Source organism: Cucurbita pepo, chromosome LG01 (assembly GCF_002806865.2).
Source record: "Cucurbita pepo subsp. pepo cultivar mu-cu-16 chromosome LG01, ASM280686v2, whole genome shotgun sequence".
Lineage (NCBI taxonomy): Eukaryota > Viridiplantae > Streptophyta > Magnoliopsida > Cucurbitales > Cucurbitaceae > Cucurbita > Cucurbita pepo.
This window is the reverse complement of record NC_036638.1, coordinates 20,083,326-20,102,038: the sequence shown is the minus strand read 5'-3', so window position 1 is coordinate 20,102,038 and position 18,713 is coordinate 20,083,326. Positions and strand designations below refer to the sequence as shown.

The following is an 18,713-nucleotide window of genomic DNA, read 5'->3' as shown; positions in this document are numbered from 1 at the left end:
TGGCAGTTGTCGTCTCTCTTCCATCAACTCGTGAGCTCAACTAGTTAAGATATATTCCATTTGTTCGTGAATTACAGAAAAAAGTCCTATAGACATTGTGTTTGTTTCATTTGCTAATGGTTAAGATATCTCTTGTAAGATGTAAGAGCTCAGGCACCGCTAGGCTAGCAGATATCGAGCTTTCTCTTCTAGGCTTTATCTCAAGGTTTTGCTAGGATATCCAATTCTATTGGGCTTTCCCTCAAGGTTCCGCTAGGATATCCAAGCCCAGTTAATAGATATTGTCTTCTTTGGCCTTTTCGTTCTAGGTTTTCCCTCAAGGTTCCATTAGCAAGTCCAAATCCACCGCTTGTAGATATTATCTTCTTTGGGCTTTCCTACCGAGAGCTTCCACTAAGCTTCCGCTAGCAAATCCAAGTGTAGATATTATTTTCTTTGGGCTTTCCTTTCTGGGCTTCCCCTCAAGCTTTTTAAAACGTGTCTTCCAAGAGAGGTTGGGGTGCCGTGGGCTTTCCCTTCTAGGCTTCCTCTCAAGGTTTTTAAAATATATCAACTAGGAGAGGTTAGGGGTCCAACGTTCTCGTTGACACACCGCTCGTTGTCTGGTTCTAATACCATTTGCAACAACCTAAACCCATCGCTAGCCGATATTGTCAACTTGGTGCATTACATATCGTCGTCACCTCATGATTTTTAAAACATGTCTGTTAGAGAGAGGTTTCTATACTCTTAAATGCTTCGTTCCTCTCTCCAATCGATGTGAAATCGTACATCTCTACTATTTCTAAAAAAGTTGCAAGTTTAAATTATCGTCGTGTACGATATAACATTTGATAAATGCAACTAAATTAGCGGAAAGCGGGTCGATATTAAGATTTCATAAATCACAAGTTGTTAAGTAACATAATAATTTGAAATTATACATTGATCCGTCCATGTAGAAAATGTTAGAACCCCATAAAATTGGGGTTTTGTTGGGTATCATATTACCAGACCTTTTTAGGACCCACAAGGCCAAGAACATCCTCCCAAAGCCCCACACTTGCCACATCCATACCAATCACACTTGGACTACAAGCAGCCACAGTCCAATACCCAGCTCTAATTTCATCTCTCAATTGCTCCTTCTCCCACCCACAATACCCATCGAAGAACCTGAAATCCTCAGCCCCAACCATATTCCTCTTCACCATTTCCGACGCACACCCAACACTCTCTTTACCCCCATAATACATTCCCTTCATTACTTCCTCAAATACCCCACTCTTCCCAATCCCATCATCCTCTCCCCTTCTTGGACTCACTAAAAACAACCCCCCTTCCAATGGCCCCCCGAAGTACAACGGCCGCTCCCAAAACGTACCCGCTACGTCCAGTGTCGTCGACCTCGTTTCCTTAATCGACATCAACGACGGCCGATTTAGTATCACCCCCGATGGCCCCATTGCCCCATTTGACAAAACGAGAACCACGGTACGCTCGAATATGTGCACTCCATCCAGCTTCTCAGTTGCAATGAGTAGACATCCCTTTTCAGCCTCATGAATTACATGCGCCCATTTGTCGCCGATCGAGACCGACGGTGGATGATCCACCACCGTGTCGAGATTCACAAAAGACGATGAAATTTGAGGCGTTGTGAGCTTTTGATTGGCAATCAACTTGGCTCTAAATGATCTCCAATCCGTATCATCACCGTCCGATGGCGACTTGAACTGACAGCCTAAAGAGAAAAATAAAATATGGATCTTTAATCATGACCAGAAGTAAGATCATGCTACCGTTATCATATCATTGTGTAGAGTCGTGATTCCTAACAACAATACGAGTGAGACTTACATGATATTTTGAAGGATGACGGGGAAGAAGAGGGTCGGGAGTGGAAGAGAATTGTGGGTTTGATTTGGTTGTGAGGCAGAAAACAAGCTTCCATTTGTGAGATTCAGCAGCTGCCTTGTTCGTTGGTGTTGGATGATGAAGAGAGAAATGGGAGAAGAGGGGTTTATAAGGTGAAGGGAAGAGTGAATTGGAACCACATAAAAGGATAAAGGCTTCTCCTTTTTCACACCCATTTCATCCAAAACGTGGATTGTCCTTTATGTGGGTCCATAAAGTTATGGGCAATTGGATAAACCCTGACACGTGGCTTCATATTAAGACTGCCAACTCAATCCTTTTGTGGATTGTACACTTCTGCAACCCATTTCGGTGACGTGGCGTTTTCACGCCCAATGACTCTTCTTGGTGTATGTAACTTTAAAGTAAGCACCCATGCTGCCATGCTGACTCACTATAGGTGTTAAGTTTCCATATATACTTCATTTTGAGCCTAAATTTTGGTGCTTTTGGTTTTTTTTTTAAACCCTTCATAATGGACATGATGTTTTTTTTACTTATAAACTCATGATCTTCCTGCTATTCTTTAACTATTATCGTTTTAGATTTTTAAGTTTATAAATAAATTTTTTTACTTACAATCCAAAACGATAATTTTGAAGGTCTATAGAAAAAATCAACTTACAAGATTAGAGGTTGAGCGTGTAATTGAATCAACCGGTATTATTTATTAGCCAGTTATACCTTTCTTTTTTGTGGTTTGACGTGGAACTTCTAGCTTGGAGCAATTCTATATTGGGTAATTTCTTTATATTTTTCCTTCGAAACAAAGGAGTGAAGATAAAACATACTAAAAGAACGCGTGATTAGTCTGTAAGGATGGTCTTCTTTTTCTTCAAGATTTAGGTATGCGTTCCTTTTTAATGTTCTTATGATTTTTTGTGACTTACTAAAAGAATGAGTGTTGATCTGTAAGGATAATTTTCACTTCAAAATATTTCAAAATAAGCAAGTAACAGACAGAGTTCGAAGTGATTTTTAATACAATTACATATTATGGTATGAGAAGGAAATGTGTAGTCAAAAGGGAAAGTTTAAACCAAATTACAAATCCTAACAAGGGAACAAAACGCTTAAAGAAAAATTCAAACCAAACTTAGAAAATTACACCGTAGAACTCGTTTTTCGTGGTGGGTACTATATGTAAATCGTGTTAGGTGAAGAACAAAAGCGAATATCAAAAGTGGACGACTTGACCAACGATGGTTGTTGGCTTGGCGATGGAGTCCGCCAGCCGCTTCCACTGATCCCACTGCCTTCCTGCGCACCCCCATGAAATAGTACGTTCATACCTATTTTTCTTTCCCCCTTTTGCTTATTTCCCTTCCTCTTCCATCTGGGTCTTGTTTTTCTCCATAGATTCCCTTTGATCCTCTGTTTTCACCTCTGTTTCCGTCTAAAATGAAGGCCAAATTGGTTTTCACTGCTCCTCCTCCAATTTCTACTACTCGTATCCCCAATCTCTCGAAACCCACTTCCGTTTTTGCTTCCCATGGTGGAAAGAATCGTGGGTTTTTGCCTCTCAATCTGAAATCGCTTCATGGAACCGCCCTTCGTTCTGTTCAAGCCTCTGCCGCGTCCGTTGGGTATCTTACTTCAAACCCTTTTGCTCATTGCCTCGATCTTACCTCTTTTTTTCGTTTAAATGGTTTTCTTGAGGAATTCTGATCGTGGGTAATTCTGATTTTTGATCGTTGTTCTTGTTTTTGTTTGATTTCACGAAGTATTCTTTGTTTTTTCAAGTTCCTGATAGTCTTTTGTAACGTGCAATTTGTTCTTATGTGTTATGACATGGCTAGTTGAGGTGTCAAACTTGAGGTTTAAGTTTATGTGCTTGGTGATGATCTAATATGATATCAATTGGTTTAAATTGTATTGGAAAGATTAGTAGTAGTTTAGAACGGTGCTGCTGTTTAGTTCAAGCATTTATGTCTCTGTTTCGTAGATCATCTCCAAAAGAAAGGGTGGACATCAGCGACAACTTGACCCTAGAGGCAATAAGACGCTCATTAATCTCTCAGGAGGACAGCATTATCTTTAGTCTCTTAGAGAGAGCTCAGTACTGCTATAATGGAGATACATATGACCCCAATGCTTTCTCCATGGATGGCTTTAGTGGCTCTTTGGTGGAGTACTTGGTCAAGGAAACTGAAAGGCTCCATGCTCAGGTACTTGAACATTCTAAAAGGAGAAACAAAGAAAGGTTAAGGCAAATGATGTGTGTGTTTGATTGAAAATATTTTTTTACCATTAGGTGGGGAGATACAAGAGTCCTGATGAGCATCCTTTCTTCCCCGACGACCTACCCGCTCCGTTGTTGCCTCCGCTTCAGTACCCACAGGTGAGCATTGACTTACTTACATGGAGACTAAGAAAATACTATATGTTGTGCTTTCTCGTGTGTACGAGTTACTAGTGTTGGATGTAGTCTACGATCGAAATATGTTGAAACAAACAACTGAAGCAGGAACAACAACTTGAGGGGAGAGAGCTTTTGAATAGAGGATCCTTAAGCACTTATGATTTTCAATTCTCTTTGTTGTCGTGGAAAAAGCATACATCTAAGGAGTATTTCCCCTCCAGTTAAGAACCATTAACAATCTAATGAGTATTAATCCGATATCTGTGGTTTGGGTTGAAAACAGGTACTACATCCTGTGGCGGATTCCATCAATATAAATAGCGAAGTATGGAGAATGTACTTCAATTCTCTGATACCAAGATTAGTTAAGGAAGGAGATGACGGCAATTATGGATCAACTGCTGTCTGTGACACGGTGTGCTTGCAGGTGTTCATCTGAAACTATCCAAACCATTTAGAAATTTCATATGCAAAACTGACTTTCAATGAACATATGACAATTATGCTCTGCGTATGCTAGCATTTGTTTAGTTTCCGTGACATCTTACATCAGTTGGAGAGGAAAACAAAACATTCCTTATAAGGGTGTGGAAACCTCTTCCTAATATACACCTTTTAAAATCGTGAGACTGACATCAGTACGTAACAGGCCAAGCAGACACTAGCGATGGGCTTGGGCTATTACAAATGGTATTAGAGCTATACACTGAACGGTGTGTCAGCTTGGATGTTGGACCCCTAAGGAGGGTGGATTGTGAGATACCACATCAGTTGGAGAGGAGAACGAAACATTCTTTATAAGAGTTGTGGAAACCTCTCCCTAACATATGTTTTTAAAACTATGAGTCTGATGGCGATACGTAAGGAACCAAAATGGACAATATCTGTTAGCGATGAACTTAGGCAGTTACAGTTTCATTTTTTGAATCTTTGTTATCACGACAATTTTCACAATTCGGTTGTTTCAACCGCTGCAGGCGCTATCAAAGCGAATTCATTATGGAAAATTTGTGGCAGAAGCAAAGTTTCAAGAGTCACCAGATGAATATGGGGCTGCAATTAGGAAACAAGTAAACTTTGTTCTATTACTATATTACATTCTTGATTCTGCAATCAAATATGTGATATGATTCTGGTGCTGGGTTTTACAGGACAAGGAGAAGTTGATGGACATGCTAACGTTTCCGAGCGTCGAGGAGGCGATCAAAAGGAGAGTGGAAATGAAAGCGAAAACATTTGGGCAAGAGGTTCCTGTAAACATAGAGCAAAAACATGGTGCCCCAGTTTACAAAATTAAACCCAGTTTGGTTGCTCAACTTTATGGAGAATGGATCATGCCATTAACAAAGGAAGTTGAAGTTCAGTACTTACTCAGAAGATTGGACTGATTTGCAATCATTCTTCATGGTCAATGCTCATAGTAAGTTCCCACTTAGTTCCAATACAATAATCAGGTTGAGTTACAACGGTAACGTCGATCTGACGTGTACTTGTTGAAACCGTTACCCAAAAACAAGACCCTTTGTGTAACTAAAAGATTGTAAACCATGCTCGAGTTACCCTTCCAAATAAACTTTGAAAAAAAAGCATCGTCGTTTCAATCTCTAAATTAGGAGTTTTTTATTACAAATCAAATAAACCAACACAAAGCGTTTGAAAAATGAACGTGAATTTCTTGAGTTGCCCTATGACTAGCTTTAATTCTAAGGGTTTTGTTAATGTTTGGGTCTTGTTTAAGATTGGATTTAGTAAGGTAGGCGACTTTTCTATTGGATCTAATATATATATATTTTTTTTAAATTACTGGATATGCGTGCACTCGTATGATTGCTTGATGTATAAGTTACAGGATCTATTCATGTTCATGACATGGTTGTCCACTTGTGATAATATTTCGTAATTAATGTCTCGTATGATTGCTTGATGTATAAGTTACAGGATCTATTCATGTTCATGACATGGTTGTCCAATAATATTTCGTAATTAATGTCATAACCACTTTGGAGTGGTGATGTTATTTGGTGATGACTGCACGTGCGGTTACTAGCATAGCCATCTTTGGAGGATGATGACTAATTCATAGTCGTTGGATGCTGGTTATCACTACCATAGTCATCTTCAGGTGGTGATAACTAATTGGTGGTGGTTGGACGTTGGTTATTCACGATCACTACTATAGCCACTTTCTAGCGGTGTGGTAATTAATAGGTGGTGGTTGGATGTTGGTTATTCATGATCACCAACATAACTACCTTAAATACTCCAATTCTTCGGAGTTTTTCTACCAATGTTTGAGTGGCAACACCCGAAACGTTCAAAGAATTAAAATTTTAAATGGGTGTAATTTATATTTCGATCCTAAATGAAAAGTTTTAGAAATATAAGTAATATTTAAAAGTTTATGTAATATATATAAAGTAGGCTTCAAAAATTTAGTTTTATTTTTTGGGTAAGTTCTATACTATAAAATATAATGCATAAAAAAAAAAAAAAAAAAAAAAAAAAAAAAAAAAANTACAAAAAAATAATAATAAATTAAAATAATAATTTAAAAATTAAATTTATTGGTCGAGTTTCTTTTTCCAACCAATTTGGAAATTGGGGATAAGGTATTATTGATCCACAAAATCGTTCTTCAAGCTTTTGGAAAATCCGGCGGCGATATCTCTCTGCTTCTGCTTCAATGGCGTCCATTTGCCGTTCAATTTCGCCTCCTCTTTTATCTAAACCCACAACAATCTCCAGATTCCGAGCTCTCCATGCGTTCCTTCCCAATTCATCGCAGCATTCAAGTTCTATGCTCTCATTTCGAAGCTGCAGAACTCGAGCCACCAGCTCAACCCCGTCCGCCGTCGGAGATGCTCGGGAACCTATCGACGACTCGATGAGCATCGATAATCTTCACCGCTTCGTCGAGCTCAACTCCGGGAAGTGGAACGGTTCTTTCTTTGTGAGTCTTAATTTCTTTCGTTTATGCTTAATTTCTTCTGCATACTGTGGTTGCTCGCTGTTGTTATTGTGAATGAAATTAAAAAAAACTTAGAAAACAAGTGATTGTTGTCTTCGATTTATTGAGTTTACTTGGTATTAGCTCGTTTTCGAAAATTAAGCTTATTAAAACTACTTTTTATTTTTATTTTTATTTTCGATTAATTGTTTCCATTAACCTATGAATTTGGGTTCTGGTGCTTTGTGTAAGGTTGAAATTTGTTTTACTTGTCCAGCAATTTGACGCTCGAGGGAGTTTGCTGCATAAAATAAGTACGAAGCTAGCCGCGAGCTCTTATGGAGAGGATGAACTTATGAGTCTCACTCAAACGTAAATACAAATCACTCTTGCATATAAGGAAAAAAACGAGTATCTAATCAAGTAAGGCACGACTACGTGATTAATCAATGGTTGTTAGTCTAATGATTACTAATTTGTGGGCTGCAACTCTTTTCAATTTCACCATACGATCCCTGAAGTTATGGCTGGACAAAGATCATAACACAGCATATATGATATTTGTTTTCATTGTTCTAACCTGTTTGTCTATAATTAAAGCTGTAGCCAAAGCTTGATAATTCATGCAACTCTTTTTTGCTCAATGCCACTGACCTATCATATCAAAACACGGGCTAATGTTGTTGTTCCTCCTGATCCTACCATACTTTATAGACTATACATTAAACTGCCATCAAGCTTTTCACTTTCTGGTGATGAGGATGAGCCAGAGTGGGGAGAGTACAAAATTAAAGAAACCAACATGTTCACTGTGGACAAATATCAGCAGGTGAGTTCACCTCCCAACTCAAATATATGAATGTTACGTGCGCACACACCTTGTGCAACTATGTGAACTTGTTTATGTCTTAGAGTTTGAGCACACCCTGCTGACACGTCCTGTATAGTAATGTCTTATATGAATGTTTATACACGGACGTGTGCACACACCTTGTGCAACTGTGTGAACTTGTGTATGTTTTAGAGTTTGTGCAAACCCTGCTGGCACTCCCTGTATAGTAAGTGTCTTAGATTTGATTTCTTTATCGCGAGGTTACTGTTTCTTGAATATCCGTTACAATTAGCTTGCAGATTAGCTTTTTCCCCAATGAGAAAGCATATTCACTAAGGTACCAGACGGCTGGGATGTTGGACACTGTGTTGAGGCAAGGGGTGTTGGGTGAGGATGATACTGGTGAAGAATTTCCCAAGTAAGAGATTATTCATGGTCTCACTTTGTATATAAGTGGATAAAATGCAATACTTTCTATGCATTCATGACCCTGTCTGCTCTACAACGTCCATACTCATTGGAGTTACATAAATAGTGTGTTAGAAAACGGTGTATAAAGAAACTGTGCTGAGTTTCTATAGCAAAATATTCGCACATGGGTTTGGATTCCCATTGGCATCCAAGTGTCATGATGGAAGGACAGCCATGGTCAGGTACAAATTATGCGTGCTTGTGCCTCCTTCCNTCAATATTCGCACATGGGTTTGGATTCCCATTGGCATCCAAGTGTCATGATGGAAGGATAGCCATGGTCAGGTACAAATTATGCGTGCTTGTGCCTCCTTCCTGTCCTGGCCTAACCAACAGAAATTATTTTATTGAACATTCTTAATCAACCTGGATGATCACATCTTACATCAGATCCTTTTCGATTTCAATCATGTCTCTGATGAACTTATGTGTAATATTGCTCTAGAACAAGTTTCTTTTCAGCTGTTTAAATTTATTAAAAAATATAAGTTAATAGATTCTTTACCACCCCCTTAAACATGCAGAAACCTCAAGCTTCCTTCTCGCCGGCCTTCCATTGTATGCGAGAATTGCCTGTATATTCCAGACAAAGATCTGAGGGCAAGAGCTTTTCATGTAATGGACCCAAGAGGAACTATAGAAATGCTTCTCATCTTTCTTGAGGAAAGGGCTGATGGGAAAAATTTTCATCCTCCGCTTAACTCAAATTTAGTAAATGTAAGTTGTAGTACTGGTTGAGTAATGTGAAGGACTTGGTTTTCACTTCTTTTTTTTTCAACTTTTTTAGCCTTTTTTGTGTTGAACAACTATCATATGGTTGCAGGATGAGGAAAACAGGCTTCTCCCCTTTCTTGGTGACTGGAAAGGGCATTCTAGAACAAAAAGAAGTGGTGTTTATGGAGCAACGATTGCGGAAGCTGATACTCTGTCATCCCTTCAAATAGATGACGCTGGTCGGATTATCCAGGTATGATTCACTGCAATTAAATTCTCTCCCATCTTCAGAGCACTAACCAAAATGAGGTTCTTAAATCCCTGATTCTTTTATCCATTTATATTCACTCACTATTTCTGTGAGTTCCAACATCGGTTGGAGAGGGGAACGAAACATTCCTTATAAGGGTGTGAAAATGGATTGTGAGATCCCACGTCAGTTGGAGAGAGGAACGGAGCATTTCTTATAAGGGTGTGGAAACNGGATTGTGAGATCCCACGTCAGTTGGAGAGAGGAACGATGCATTTCTTATAAGGGTGTGGAAACCTTTCCCTAGCAGACACGTTTTAAAACCGTGAGGCTGACGGTGATACATAACAGGTCATAACGGACAATATTTGCCAGCAGTGGGTTTGAGCCGTTAAACTTTCACTTTCCTTTTTAAAATCTGCAACCTACTCTTGNCGGATAATATTTGCCAGTAGTGGGCTTGAGCGATTAAACTTTCACTTTCCTTTTTAAAATCTGCAACCTACTCTTGTACAGGATTTAACAACAACATCAATGAATGGAGATGTCACCACAAACGTGCACTGGACCGGTACTAAATCAGACAACTTGGTAACATTTGACGGCGGGTACCAGATTACATTATTGCCAGGTGGAATGTATATGGGATGTCCGTGTGATGTAGCCAAAAGTGTAGCAGAAAGTAAGTCATTCCACTTGGAGTTCTGTTGGCTTGAAGCTCCAGGCAGAAGACAGAGGCTCGTTCGTACTTACGATGTAGAAGGTTTGGCCGTCTCATCAACCTATTTTTCTGAGATCAAACTGTGAGTGTTTCTTCCATCCACTACCCCTATACTAGAAAGAACGAATCCTAAAACTGTCCTCAAGCTTAGATTCGAAACCAAGTCGAGTCGAGATTTTTGGTTATCGACATTATGATTCATGTCCTGTTATCTATGAGTGTTAACAATTCCCACAAAAGATTAATTATACCAACATCTTACCTCTATGATCTATCAGCTTATTCTTTGGGTCGGGTCGAGTCTAGCTGTACTTTTGCATAGTATCAAATCAAAATTTCTTCGATTCAAAGTTTGGTGATGCCATGTTGTACGCATTTCATATAATAGTCTACTTGTTCGGTTTGTGCTAGATTTCGAGGGTCGTTAACCTATCAGTTTAAGCTAATGGATTAGTCTTTCTATAAGTAATCAAGCTATTGAAATACTGCTAGTAGTGATAATGGTATTGCATCATGATTAATAACATGGTAGCACGACCATTTTTTTTCTAAATCTAGGCTAATATTTATACGATTTTGTAGGGTCAAATATAGCTGAATGTCTCATACTTCAATAAGATTTTTCAACATTGGCTTCTAAAGCTGTGGCCATTTTCCTTCATCAATGGTATATGCTCTCTCAATCGGTATACTTAATATACATATATATCATTGATATTATCATGTTAAATTTTTCTGCATGTCTTCATGATCCTTCTCCACCCGTTCGTTTCATTGAGCAAAATACATAAGCTCTGTGATTTTATTTTTAGTTTTCTCGAAATGTCTTGTGCCAATAAAGATAGTATCTCTCACTTATATACTTGTGATCTTCCACTTAATTATTGTCAATATTGATTACTATTTTTTTAGTGGCCTTCTTCTACTTTTTCATGAAGCAAACAATATAATTCGTTCTTGCATTTCATCCTTTCGCTATAAAAATCAAACAATGATTAGCTGACCTTTTTTCTTCTAATAGAAAAAGAGACAAAACAATTTTTTTTAAATAATAATAATAATAAAGGGAAATATTTTAAAATGCTTTACACTTCTCATGGTTGGAAATCCATTTTTGAAAGATTTATATTCTAAATTAAATGTTTGGGTTAAAAAATTATTCAATGTAAATTTCAATTGAATTTGCTTTTTCTCTAATAACTTGTTGGATTGATATCATTGAGTAAATATATTATTTTTCTTAAATTTCTCAATTTAATTTAAAAATGTTTAATGTGGGGTTAAGTTGTTATTAAGAAATTTTTAGTTTATGATAAGTCATACATTCTAATATATTTAATGTGGATGAACATTGCAAACATGCCCTTGAGAATAATGGCAAGAGTCACATTGCCCAAATTAATCTATTATTAATCTCAAACTTATTTCCCTTGAATATTTTAATTAACATATGTCAAAATATTTTATTTTTGTTTATGAATAAGAATTATTAATTATTTTATTTAAATAATAATATATATATACTCCTCAAAATAAAAGATAGTGGAGCTATGTCAAAATAAGCTTAGCTGCTAACCAACCAAGAAAATTGTTGCTCCTAACCAACCAAATAAGTTCCCATTATTTTGGTTTTGGGAGCCGTCAAGAGCAAGGCAATCAAGATCAAGTCAAATAAGGTTTCGTTTTCATAAGAAGTTTTCGAGAAAATCGGACCCACATTCTCCTTTTCAATTTTTGGCACGTCTCCACGGTCAACTAAGTATTACAAATCATCGATACAAATAATTCGAAGATTGAAGTATTTCTACTCCGTCCAAAAATATATTGTAAATACGAATATCTTACTTTATATGTTGTAATAATGTAAAAATAACAAAAAAAAAAAAAATAGATATATTATTTGTCATATCAGCTATAGCAGCCTGCCTCATCATTTACCATATTTGGAATGAACAAATGGCTTCATAGTTCATATCTTTTTCCTTTACAGACAATCTTTTGTCGTGTTCGTTAAACATGTTTGGATTGTTGCTGGTGTTGGTTGACATGATTATTTTTTATTTTTTAATTAAAAAATTGTTAAAATGAAGAAGGAAAAAAAGTAAATGAAAATTAGCTGGTTTGGCACGTGTTTGACAATTAATTTGCTTATATTGTTTTTTACTTTATTTTCAGTTAATTATTTATTTTAACGAGGAAATATAAATTTTCAAAATTACAAAATTCTACTGTGAAATATTCAAAAGATCAAAATTGTTTTATAAATTTAGTGTTATTATATATATATATATATATATATATATATATATATATACCATCCAGATTTACAGAAAAACATGAAAGTCAATATTAATAGGTTCATATTAAATTTAGAACATATCTTAGTTAGACTTACAAATATATAATAATGATAAAATAAATAAATGTCGCTTCGAAATAATTCAACTACTTTCCAAGTCAATCAATTTTTATAATTAATTATTCATACGATAGACAATCTGTCACAAAATTTACAAAAATTAAATAAAATTTTAAAATATATATATATATATAAATTAAATAAAATTGAAAACGGGTGAAAAGGAAATATGGGTGAAATTAGTTGTATAATAATATGCCCCAAAAGTCAAATTAACCTTTTAAACCCAAAAAAAATTTATTATTATTTTTAAAATATGTTTTGAGTAAATAAATTCATGTTATAAAATATATTATAGTAGCAAATAAATTAAATTCTTTTTTAATTGATAAATTGTTAGATTGAAAAAAAAAAGCAAAGCATATTCTAAAGGGATATATATAAATATATAATTATATTTCTAGAAGAAAATATATTTCGGGACCATACAAGTAGGGATGATATTTATAATATATTTATTTTCTTTTATTGTTGTAACTCTATTATTGTAATTTTAAAAAATTCATAATAAATTTTTTGAGACGAGAGCGAGAATGACAAGAGTAGTCTCAATGAACAAGTAAGCACAAGATTTCCTAATAGCTTCCATGACCTCTCTTTCGTTTTCTACGACTTCTCCTACAAGACCCACACATCGTTAGTTTTTATGCTTCTGTCTCATCTTCATCTTTGTTACCCATGCAACACTACCCTAATGACCTCCAAGCGTTCAACGACTTCACTTTCTCCGAAGAGCTACAACAACCATGCAACTCAACTTGCTTTCTCGTTTCTCTCATCACTCTCAAGAAGGAGATCGTGTAGGTAAATCCCACATTATTGGAGAGGGGAACAAAATATTTCTTATAAGGGTGTGGAAACTTTTTCATAGTAGACGCGTTTTAAAAATCGTGAGACTGACGATGATATTTACCGGCCTTGAATATATATATAGAAAAATTATTGTGGAGATGTGGAGTCCACACCTTGAATATATATATATAGAAAAATTATAAATAACTTAATTATTTAATTATGAAGTAGAAATATTTTAACAAGATGTAAACCTTTTTAAATTATCATTTATATAATATTTTAATTCTGAAAAAAATAAAGAGATAAATTTAAAATTAAAAAAGAAAAAAGAAATCTAATTTTTTAGGTTGGTTAAAGAGATGGAGAAGATAATTTAAAGAAATTATGTTTAATAAAAGGAAGAAAATGAAAATAAAAATAAAAAAAATAAAAATGTAAAAGTAATAAATAACCTGAGGTACGTGGACTTTCCACTGAATGTGAAGCCCTCAAATACGGAAGAGAAATTTGTATACAGGAAAAAAAAAGTTCAGAAATCTACTCCCAATTTCTTCAATGGCTAAGAACGACGACTCTGCGAGACCTCCACTCCAGCGCCCCACCATTACTCTCCCTCCGCGCCCTTCTATGGACGCCTTCTTCGCCGCCGGACCCACTGGGCTTAGCCCTGGCCCTATGACCCTTGTCTCCAGTTTCTTCGCCGACGGTGCAGCTGACTCGCCTTCCTTCTCCCAGCTTCTCGCCGGAGCCATGGGTTCTCCGATGGCTATGGGGTTTATGGGAACTGGGTCTACACCCAATTATTACGCCAAGGATGGAGGCAGCTCGGAATTGGAATTTGGGTTGAAGCAATCGAAGCCACTCAATTTGATGGTGGCTCGGTCTCCTTTGTTCTCCGTCCCGCCAGGGCTCAGCCCCTCTGGGTTGCTTAATTCGCCTGGATTTTATGGTCCTCAGGTAAAATTGAACCAATTTGATTATTGTAGGGCCTTTGCTTTTGCTTTCAATGTGTTGGGTGTCTGTTTTTTAGGTTTTTTTGATGTTGAAATCTGGTTTTAGCAACTGGGTTTTGGTTAACCACTGGGGAGATGAGAGTGTTTGTGTTTTGTTTTCGAAATTGAGTTCATTTTTTTAGGGGGTTTATTCAATTCCTCTACACAATGATGGTTTTTAGGTGAGATTTTTGTTGAAATGAAGTTGCCGAAATTAGCGGCAAATCTTGGTGATTTCTATCTCTATCTCTTCTCTTTTTCTGCCAAAGATAACATGTTTGGATGGCGTTTGAATCCATGAAATCTTGCACATAGGAAAAGATGTTTGAATATGGTCGTAACATTGGGAGTCAAATTGAAAGTTCAAGACCCAATTACTCAAAACATAGTTTAGTGGATGAGACGCCATTTAGTATCTCAAAAGTCGATAGCTCGAATGCTCGAATCCCACCCGATAATTTTAGTTAGGTTAAATTATATGTTTGGTATGCTGGTCGGGGAAAACTAATCTTGTAGCTTCCGCGCTTCCCGTTCTTTCTATTATCTCATTTTCTTTCGGGATAGGCACTCAAAATTCTCCTCAAGTAGGATTTGAACTTCTTTTTATAAAGCAACTCGACTTCGATTCTTGAATTTACGTTTTGATCATTCAAAATGACTCCTCAACTTTTGGAGTGGTGTCTTTATTGTTTGTGCTTTAAAAGATTCTGAAAGTTGAAGGGTTTATAAACTTTCAAGTTTACTTTATCTAACCTTTGTTCTTCACAAATTTTCTAATAGGTTATGAACTCTAATTTTCGGTCTTAATAGATATTAATTTCATTAGTTTAGTGTTGCATGATTGTTAATGTTAAACATGCCATAAAGGCAATGATTTCTATTGTTTTTGTTGATTTGTTGATTAAATTCCTTGTAGAGCCCATTTGGAATGTCACACCAGCAGGCATTGGCTCAGGTTACTGCGCAAGCGGCACTGGCACATTCTCATATGCATATGCAGCAAGCTGAATATCAACATTCTTTGGTTCCAGCTCCTATGGAACCGTTGACACGTGATCCATCGTTTACTCTTGATGAAGCTTCTCAACTGTCAGTATTACCCTCCACATCAGACACAAAAAGTATCATTGCAGAATCAACAGAAGTATCTCATTCTGATAGAAAATACCAACCTCCTCCTTCAAATGCCTCTGATAAACCTGCAGATGATGGCTATAACTGGCGTAAATACGGACAGAAGCTAGTTAAGGGCAGTGAATATCCACGAAGCTACTACAAATGCACACATTTGAATTGCCCTGTCAAGAAGAAGATCGAGCGCTCGCCTGATGGTCAAATTACTGAAATTATTTACAAAGGTCAGCATAACCATGAACCTCCTCCAGCAAACAAACGTGCAAGAGATAATAGTGAACCAACTGGGTGTACAAATTCTTTGACGAAGCCTGAAAGTAGATCCCAAATTCAAGCTGGAATTTTGAACAAGTCAAGTGAAAATGTGCAATCAGGGTCTAGTGACAGTGAAGAACAAGCTGATACAGAGATAACAGAAAACAGAGATGAAGATGAACCAAATCCAAAGAGGCAGTACGTATGAAAATTTTTATATTTTGATTCATTTTACAGTTTATCTATAGTTCTTCTGTTTTAGTGGGAAAAAACTAAAATATTTGTTGCTTCGCCACATGAGTGCAGGAACATTGATGTAGGGACATCTGGTGTTGCTTTGTCTCATAAAACACTCACAGAACCAAAAATCATTGTTCAAACTAGAAGCGAGGTCGACCTGTTAGATGACGGTTATAGGTGGCGCAAGTATGGGCAGAAAGTGGTTAAAGGAAATCCTAACCCCAGGTAGCTAGTTTAGCTTCTTTTTGTCTTTTTTNGATGGTAAGTGAAAATTATAAGACATCCATATTATCTGCAAGCATATGCTCACGCGCTGAAATATCGTTACCCTACAAATCACAATCATTCACTATGATAAGCATGCTTTCTTTTGTTTGCTCAGAACTTTCAGCATTCTCGTGATCTTGATGATTTTGAAGGTCATAAGATGATCCATGGGTTATTTTCTTATAACTTCTCTTTTTTCTATTTGATGAATTATGAGTACTATAACTAAGATAGAAGTTAGACCTGTTGTCAAACTTAGTGTCCTGTCATGAGGATGGTTTGCAGTTGACTTGAAGAAATGGCTGGTTTACCATTTGTTGCATTTATGAACATGCTCTGAGTTTGTATTTTATCTCCCATGGCTTAGATTTCCTTGGTTATAATGTGAGATCTCACCTCAGTTGGGGAGGAGAACGAAACATTTTTTATAAGGGTGTGGAAACTTCTCCCTAGCAAACACGTTTTAAAAAACCTTGATGGAAAGTTCGAAAGGGAAAGCCAAAAGAGGAAAATATCTGCTAGCGGTGGGCTTTGGCTGTGACAAATAGTATCAGAGCCAAACACCGGGCGATGTGCCAACAAAGAGACTAAGCCCCGGAGGGGGGTGGACATGAGGGGGTGTGCCAGCAAGGACACTGGGCCTTGAAGGAGGTGGAATGGAGGGTCCGACATCGATTGGAGAAGGGAACGAGTGCTAGCGAGGACGTTGGGCTCTGAAGGGGGGTGGATTGTTAGATCCCACATCAGTTGGGGAGGAGAATGAAACATTCATTATAGGGGTGTGGAAACCTCTCTCTAGCAGAAGCGTTTTAAAAACCTTGAGGGGAAGCCTGAAAGGGAAAGCCCAAAGAAGACAATATCGGATGGGCTTGGGCTGTTACACATAGATTATGGATACTGTCAACTGTAAGATGGATTTGCTGGATTTGCTGTAACTTGTCATTACTTTGATTCTTCATCTTATAAGTTCCACTTGACTATGTTTAAGAATTCTGGACTCTCCTGTTGGACAGCGACTTGTTTATTTGTCCTTTGAGTTATCTTTGTCTGGACTCTCCAATACTCCAGCAAGAACTTCTCAGTTGATTTCAAGTCTCTTTGAGTGGTTTTATTGCTAATATAGTTCAACTTTAGTAATATTTGCTTTAAGTTGGAGCCTTTTTCCACTATCCTTTTTGTGACATAAGGATTGTCATTAGCGTTTGATCTGTGTCAAAGAACTTCTGAGTTTGTTATCTGTGTTAATTGCTTATTGCAACTAGGATGATCATGTCTTTTGACACATTTTAACCTGTCAACAGGAGCTACTACAAATGTACTAGTGCTGGGTGCAACGTACGCAAGCATGTCGAGAGGTCTTCTACAGACTCAAAAGCTGTCGTAACCACATACGAAGGGAAACATAACCATGATGTCCCTGCAGCTAGAAACAGCAGCCACAACACCGTGCCCCAGATCAAACCGCTTAAGGTTGTAGCTCAGAAACATCCATTACTTAAAGAGATGGAATTTGGAAGTAATGACCAGAGACCTGCCGTTTTGCGGCTTAAAGAAGAGCAAATCACTGTGTAAACTGCTACGACATAGTGCAACCTGGTCAGTAGTTGATTTCAAGTGACTAACCAGTTTCAAAAAGGGGAGAAAACGTTTCCAGTCACATAAATTTGAATTTCAAAGTCCGTGTTCGTGTTCGAGTCAAAAGTGCTCCATTTGCCTTCTGCAATTTACATCCCGAAACTAGTTTCGACCATGCCAAGGGAGATACAAGGAGGACAGTCAAGACTGATATTATTATATGATCAGAATAATGTTATTACTTGTGTTTATCTCAGCTTCCTGAGGCTGTTTCACCATTGCAGCTGAGGTGAAAAGAATATACTGCATCATCCTATAAGGTACAGGAAGTTGAGTACCCTTCCCTGTAATTTTAGAAACCTGTTGTGTAGTGTGACTTCCCAAATTCAAACTAGACATTGTTTATGTTCTGTAAAATTTCATGTAGTCCATCAGTTTATACCAAAATATGAACTGTACAAATTGGAGCTGTGTGTATAAAATTCAGAATCTTTATATTGTTTGTTGATATTGATACAGTTTCTTTTGGAAAGATGAATCTCTACAACTTCCCTTGTATGGAGCTATTGTAGCAGCAAGGAAGATCTTCGGAAAAAAAAATAAGTTTAATAGGTAGAGTCCAAAACAAATGAATATGGACCCACAAATTTGGTGTCTCATTACATACATCTCTATCAAAATTTGGAAGTTTGGTTGTAATGAGTAGCATCTTCATCAAAGTGGATACAGATTTTTCCACTCCCACTAACCAGAAACCAACAGAATAATTTAGATATAGGTTGGTGGGTTACAACCATCAGATCTGCAAATAATAATTAGGAAAGTTACCCATATTTCATCTCA

The 18,713-nt window shown here is 37.0% G+C and overlaps 4 protein-coding genes across 4 annotated transcripts; 3 read left to right on the top strand and 1 right to left on the bottom strand.

The window, feature by feature from the left end:
* Positions 1 to 848: 848 nt before the first annotated feature.
* LOC111809579 (UPF0301 protein Cpha266_0885) lies at positions 849 to 2,004 on the bottom strand. The gene is made up of 2 exons (XM_023695942.1): positions 1,840 to 2,004; positions 849 to 1,723 (listed from the first exon to the last, which is right to left on the bottom strand). The coding sequence occupies exons 1-2, from the start codon at positions 1,931 to 1,933 to the stop codon at positions 987 to 989; spliced, it is 831 nt and encodes a 276-aa protein (XP_023551710.1). The 5' UTR covers positions 1,934 to 2,004; the 3' UTR covers positions 849 to 986.
* Positions 2,005 to 3,071: 1,067 nt separating this feature from the next.
* Positions 3,072 to 5,867, top strand: LOC111782055 (chorismate mutase 1, chloroplastic). The gene is made up of 6 exons (XM_023662834.1): positions 3,072 to 3,482; positions 3,842 to 4,064; positions 4,151 to 4,237; positions 4,542 to 4,685; positions 5,236 to 5,328; positions 5,410 to 5,867. Exons 1-6 carry the CDS (start codon positions 3,298 to 3,300, stop codon positions 5,644 to 5,646), a joined length of 969 nt encoding a protein of 322 aa, XP_023518602.1. The 5' UTR covers positions 3,072 to 3,297; the 3' UTR covers positions 5,647 to 5,867.
* A 990-nt stretch (positions 5,868 to 6,857) lies between these two features.
* LOC111811298 lies at positions 6,858 to 10,543 on the top strand. Its single transcript, XM_023698079.1, has 7 exons — positions 6,858 to 7,208; positions 7,483 to 7,577; positions 7,920 to 8,034; positions 8,337 to 8,455; positions 9,033 to 9,225; positions 9,332 to 9,475; positions 9,989 to 10,543. The coding sequence occupies exons 1-7, from the start codon at positions 6,942 to 6,944 to the stop codon at positions 10,277 to 10,279; spliced, it is 1,224 nt and encodes a 407-aa protein (XP_023553847.1). The 5' UTR covers positions 6,858 to 6,941; the 3' UTR covers positions 10,280 to 10,543.
* Positions 10,544 to 13,902: 3,359 nt separating this feature from the next.
* On the top strand, positions 13,903 to 18,402 carry LOC111780016 (probable WRKY transcription factor 3). The gene is made up of 4 exons (XM_023660264.1): positions 13,903 to 14,364; positions 15,316 to 15,986; positions 16,095 to 16,253; positions 17,597 to 18,402. The coding sequence occupies exons 1-4, from the start codon at positions 13,963 to 13,965 to the stop codon at positions 17,865 to 17,867; spliced, it is 1,503 nt and encodes a 500-aa protein (XP_023516032.1). The 5' UTR covers positions 13,903 to 13,962; the 3' UTR covers positions 17,868 to 18,402.
* Positions 18,403 to 18,713: the final 311 nt, after the last annotated feature.

What these genes read in the sequence shown, in the direction of transcription:
- LOC111782055 (XM_023662834.1), top strand. Translation starts at nt 3,298, where the DNA reads ATGAAGGCCAAATTGGTTTTCACTGCTCCTCCTCCAATTTCTACTACT. An exon ending in CTCCGCTTCAGTACCCACAG is followed by an intron (nt 4,238 to 4,541) that starts GTGAGCATTGAC and finishes GGTTGAAAACAG; the next exon opens with GTACTACATCCTGTGGCGGA. An exon ending in GGGCTGCAATTAGGAAACAA is followed by an intron (nt 5,329 to 5,409) that starts GTAAACTTTGTT and finishes TGGGTTTTACAG; the next exon opens with GACAAGGAGAAGTTGATGGA.
- LOC111809579 (XM_023695942.1), bottom strand. Translation starts at nt 1,933, where the DNA reads ATGGAAGCTTGTTTTCTGCCTCACAACCAAATCAAACCCACAATTCTC. An exon ending in GTCATCCTTCAAAATATCAT is followed by an intron (nt 1,724 to 1,839) that starts GTAAGTCTCACT and finishes TTTTCTCTTTAG; the next exon opens with GCTGTCAGTTCAAGTCGCCA.
- LOC111780016 (XM_023660264.1), top strand. Translation starts at nt 13,963, where the DNA reads ATGGCTAAGAACGACGACTCTGCGAGACCTCCACTCCAGCGCCCCACC. An exon ending in CTGGATTTTATGGTCCTCAG is followed by an intron (nt 14,365 to 15,315) that starts GTAAAATTGAAC and finishes AATTCCTTGTAG; the next exon opens with AGCCCATTTGGAATGTCACA. An exon ending in AAAGGAAATCCTAACCCCAG is followed by an intron (nt 16,254 to 17,596) that starts GTAGCTAGTTTA and finishes ACCTGTCAACAG; the next exon opens with GAGCTACTACAAATGTACTA.
- LOC111811298 (XM_023698079.1), top strand. Translation starts at nt 6,942, where the DNA reads ATGGCGTCCATTTGCCGTTCAATTTCGCCTCCTCTTTTATCTAAACCC. An exon ending in CTTATGAGTCTCACTCAAAC is followed by an intron (nt 7,578 to 7,919) that starts GTAAATACAAAT and finishes CATACTTTATAG; the next exon opens with ACTATACATTAAACTGCCAT. An exon ending in ACGCTGGTCGGATTATCCAG is followed by an intron (nt 9,476 to 9,988) that starts GTATGATTCACT and finishes ACTCTTGTACAG; the next exon opens with GATTTAACAACAACATCAAT.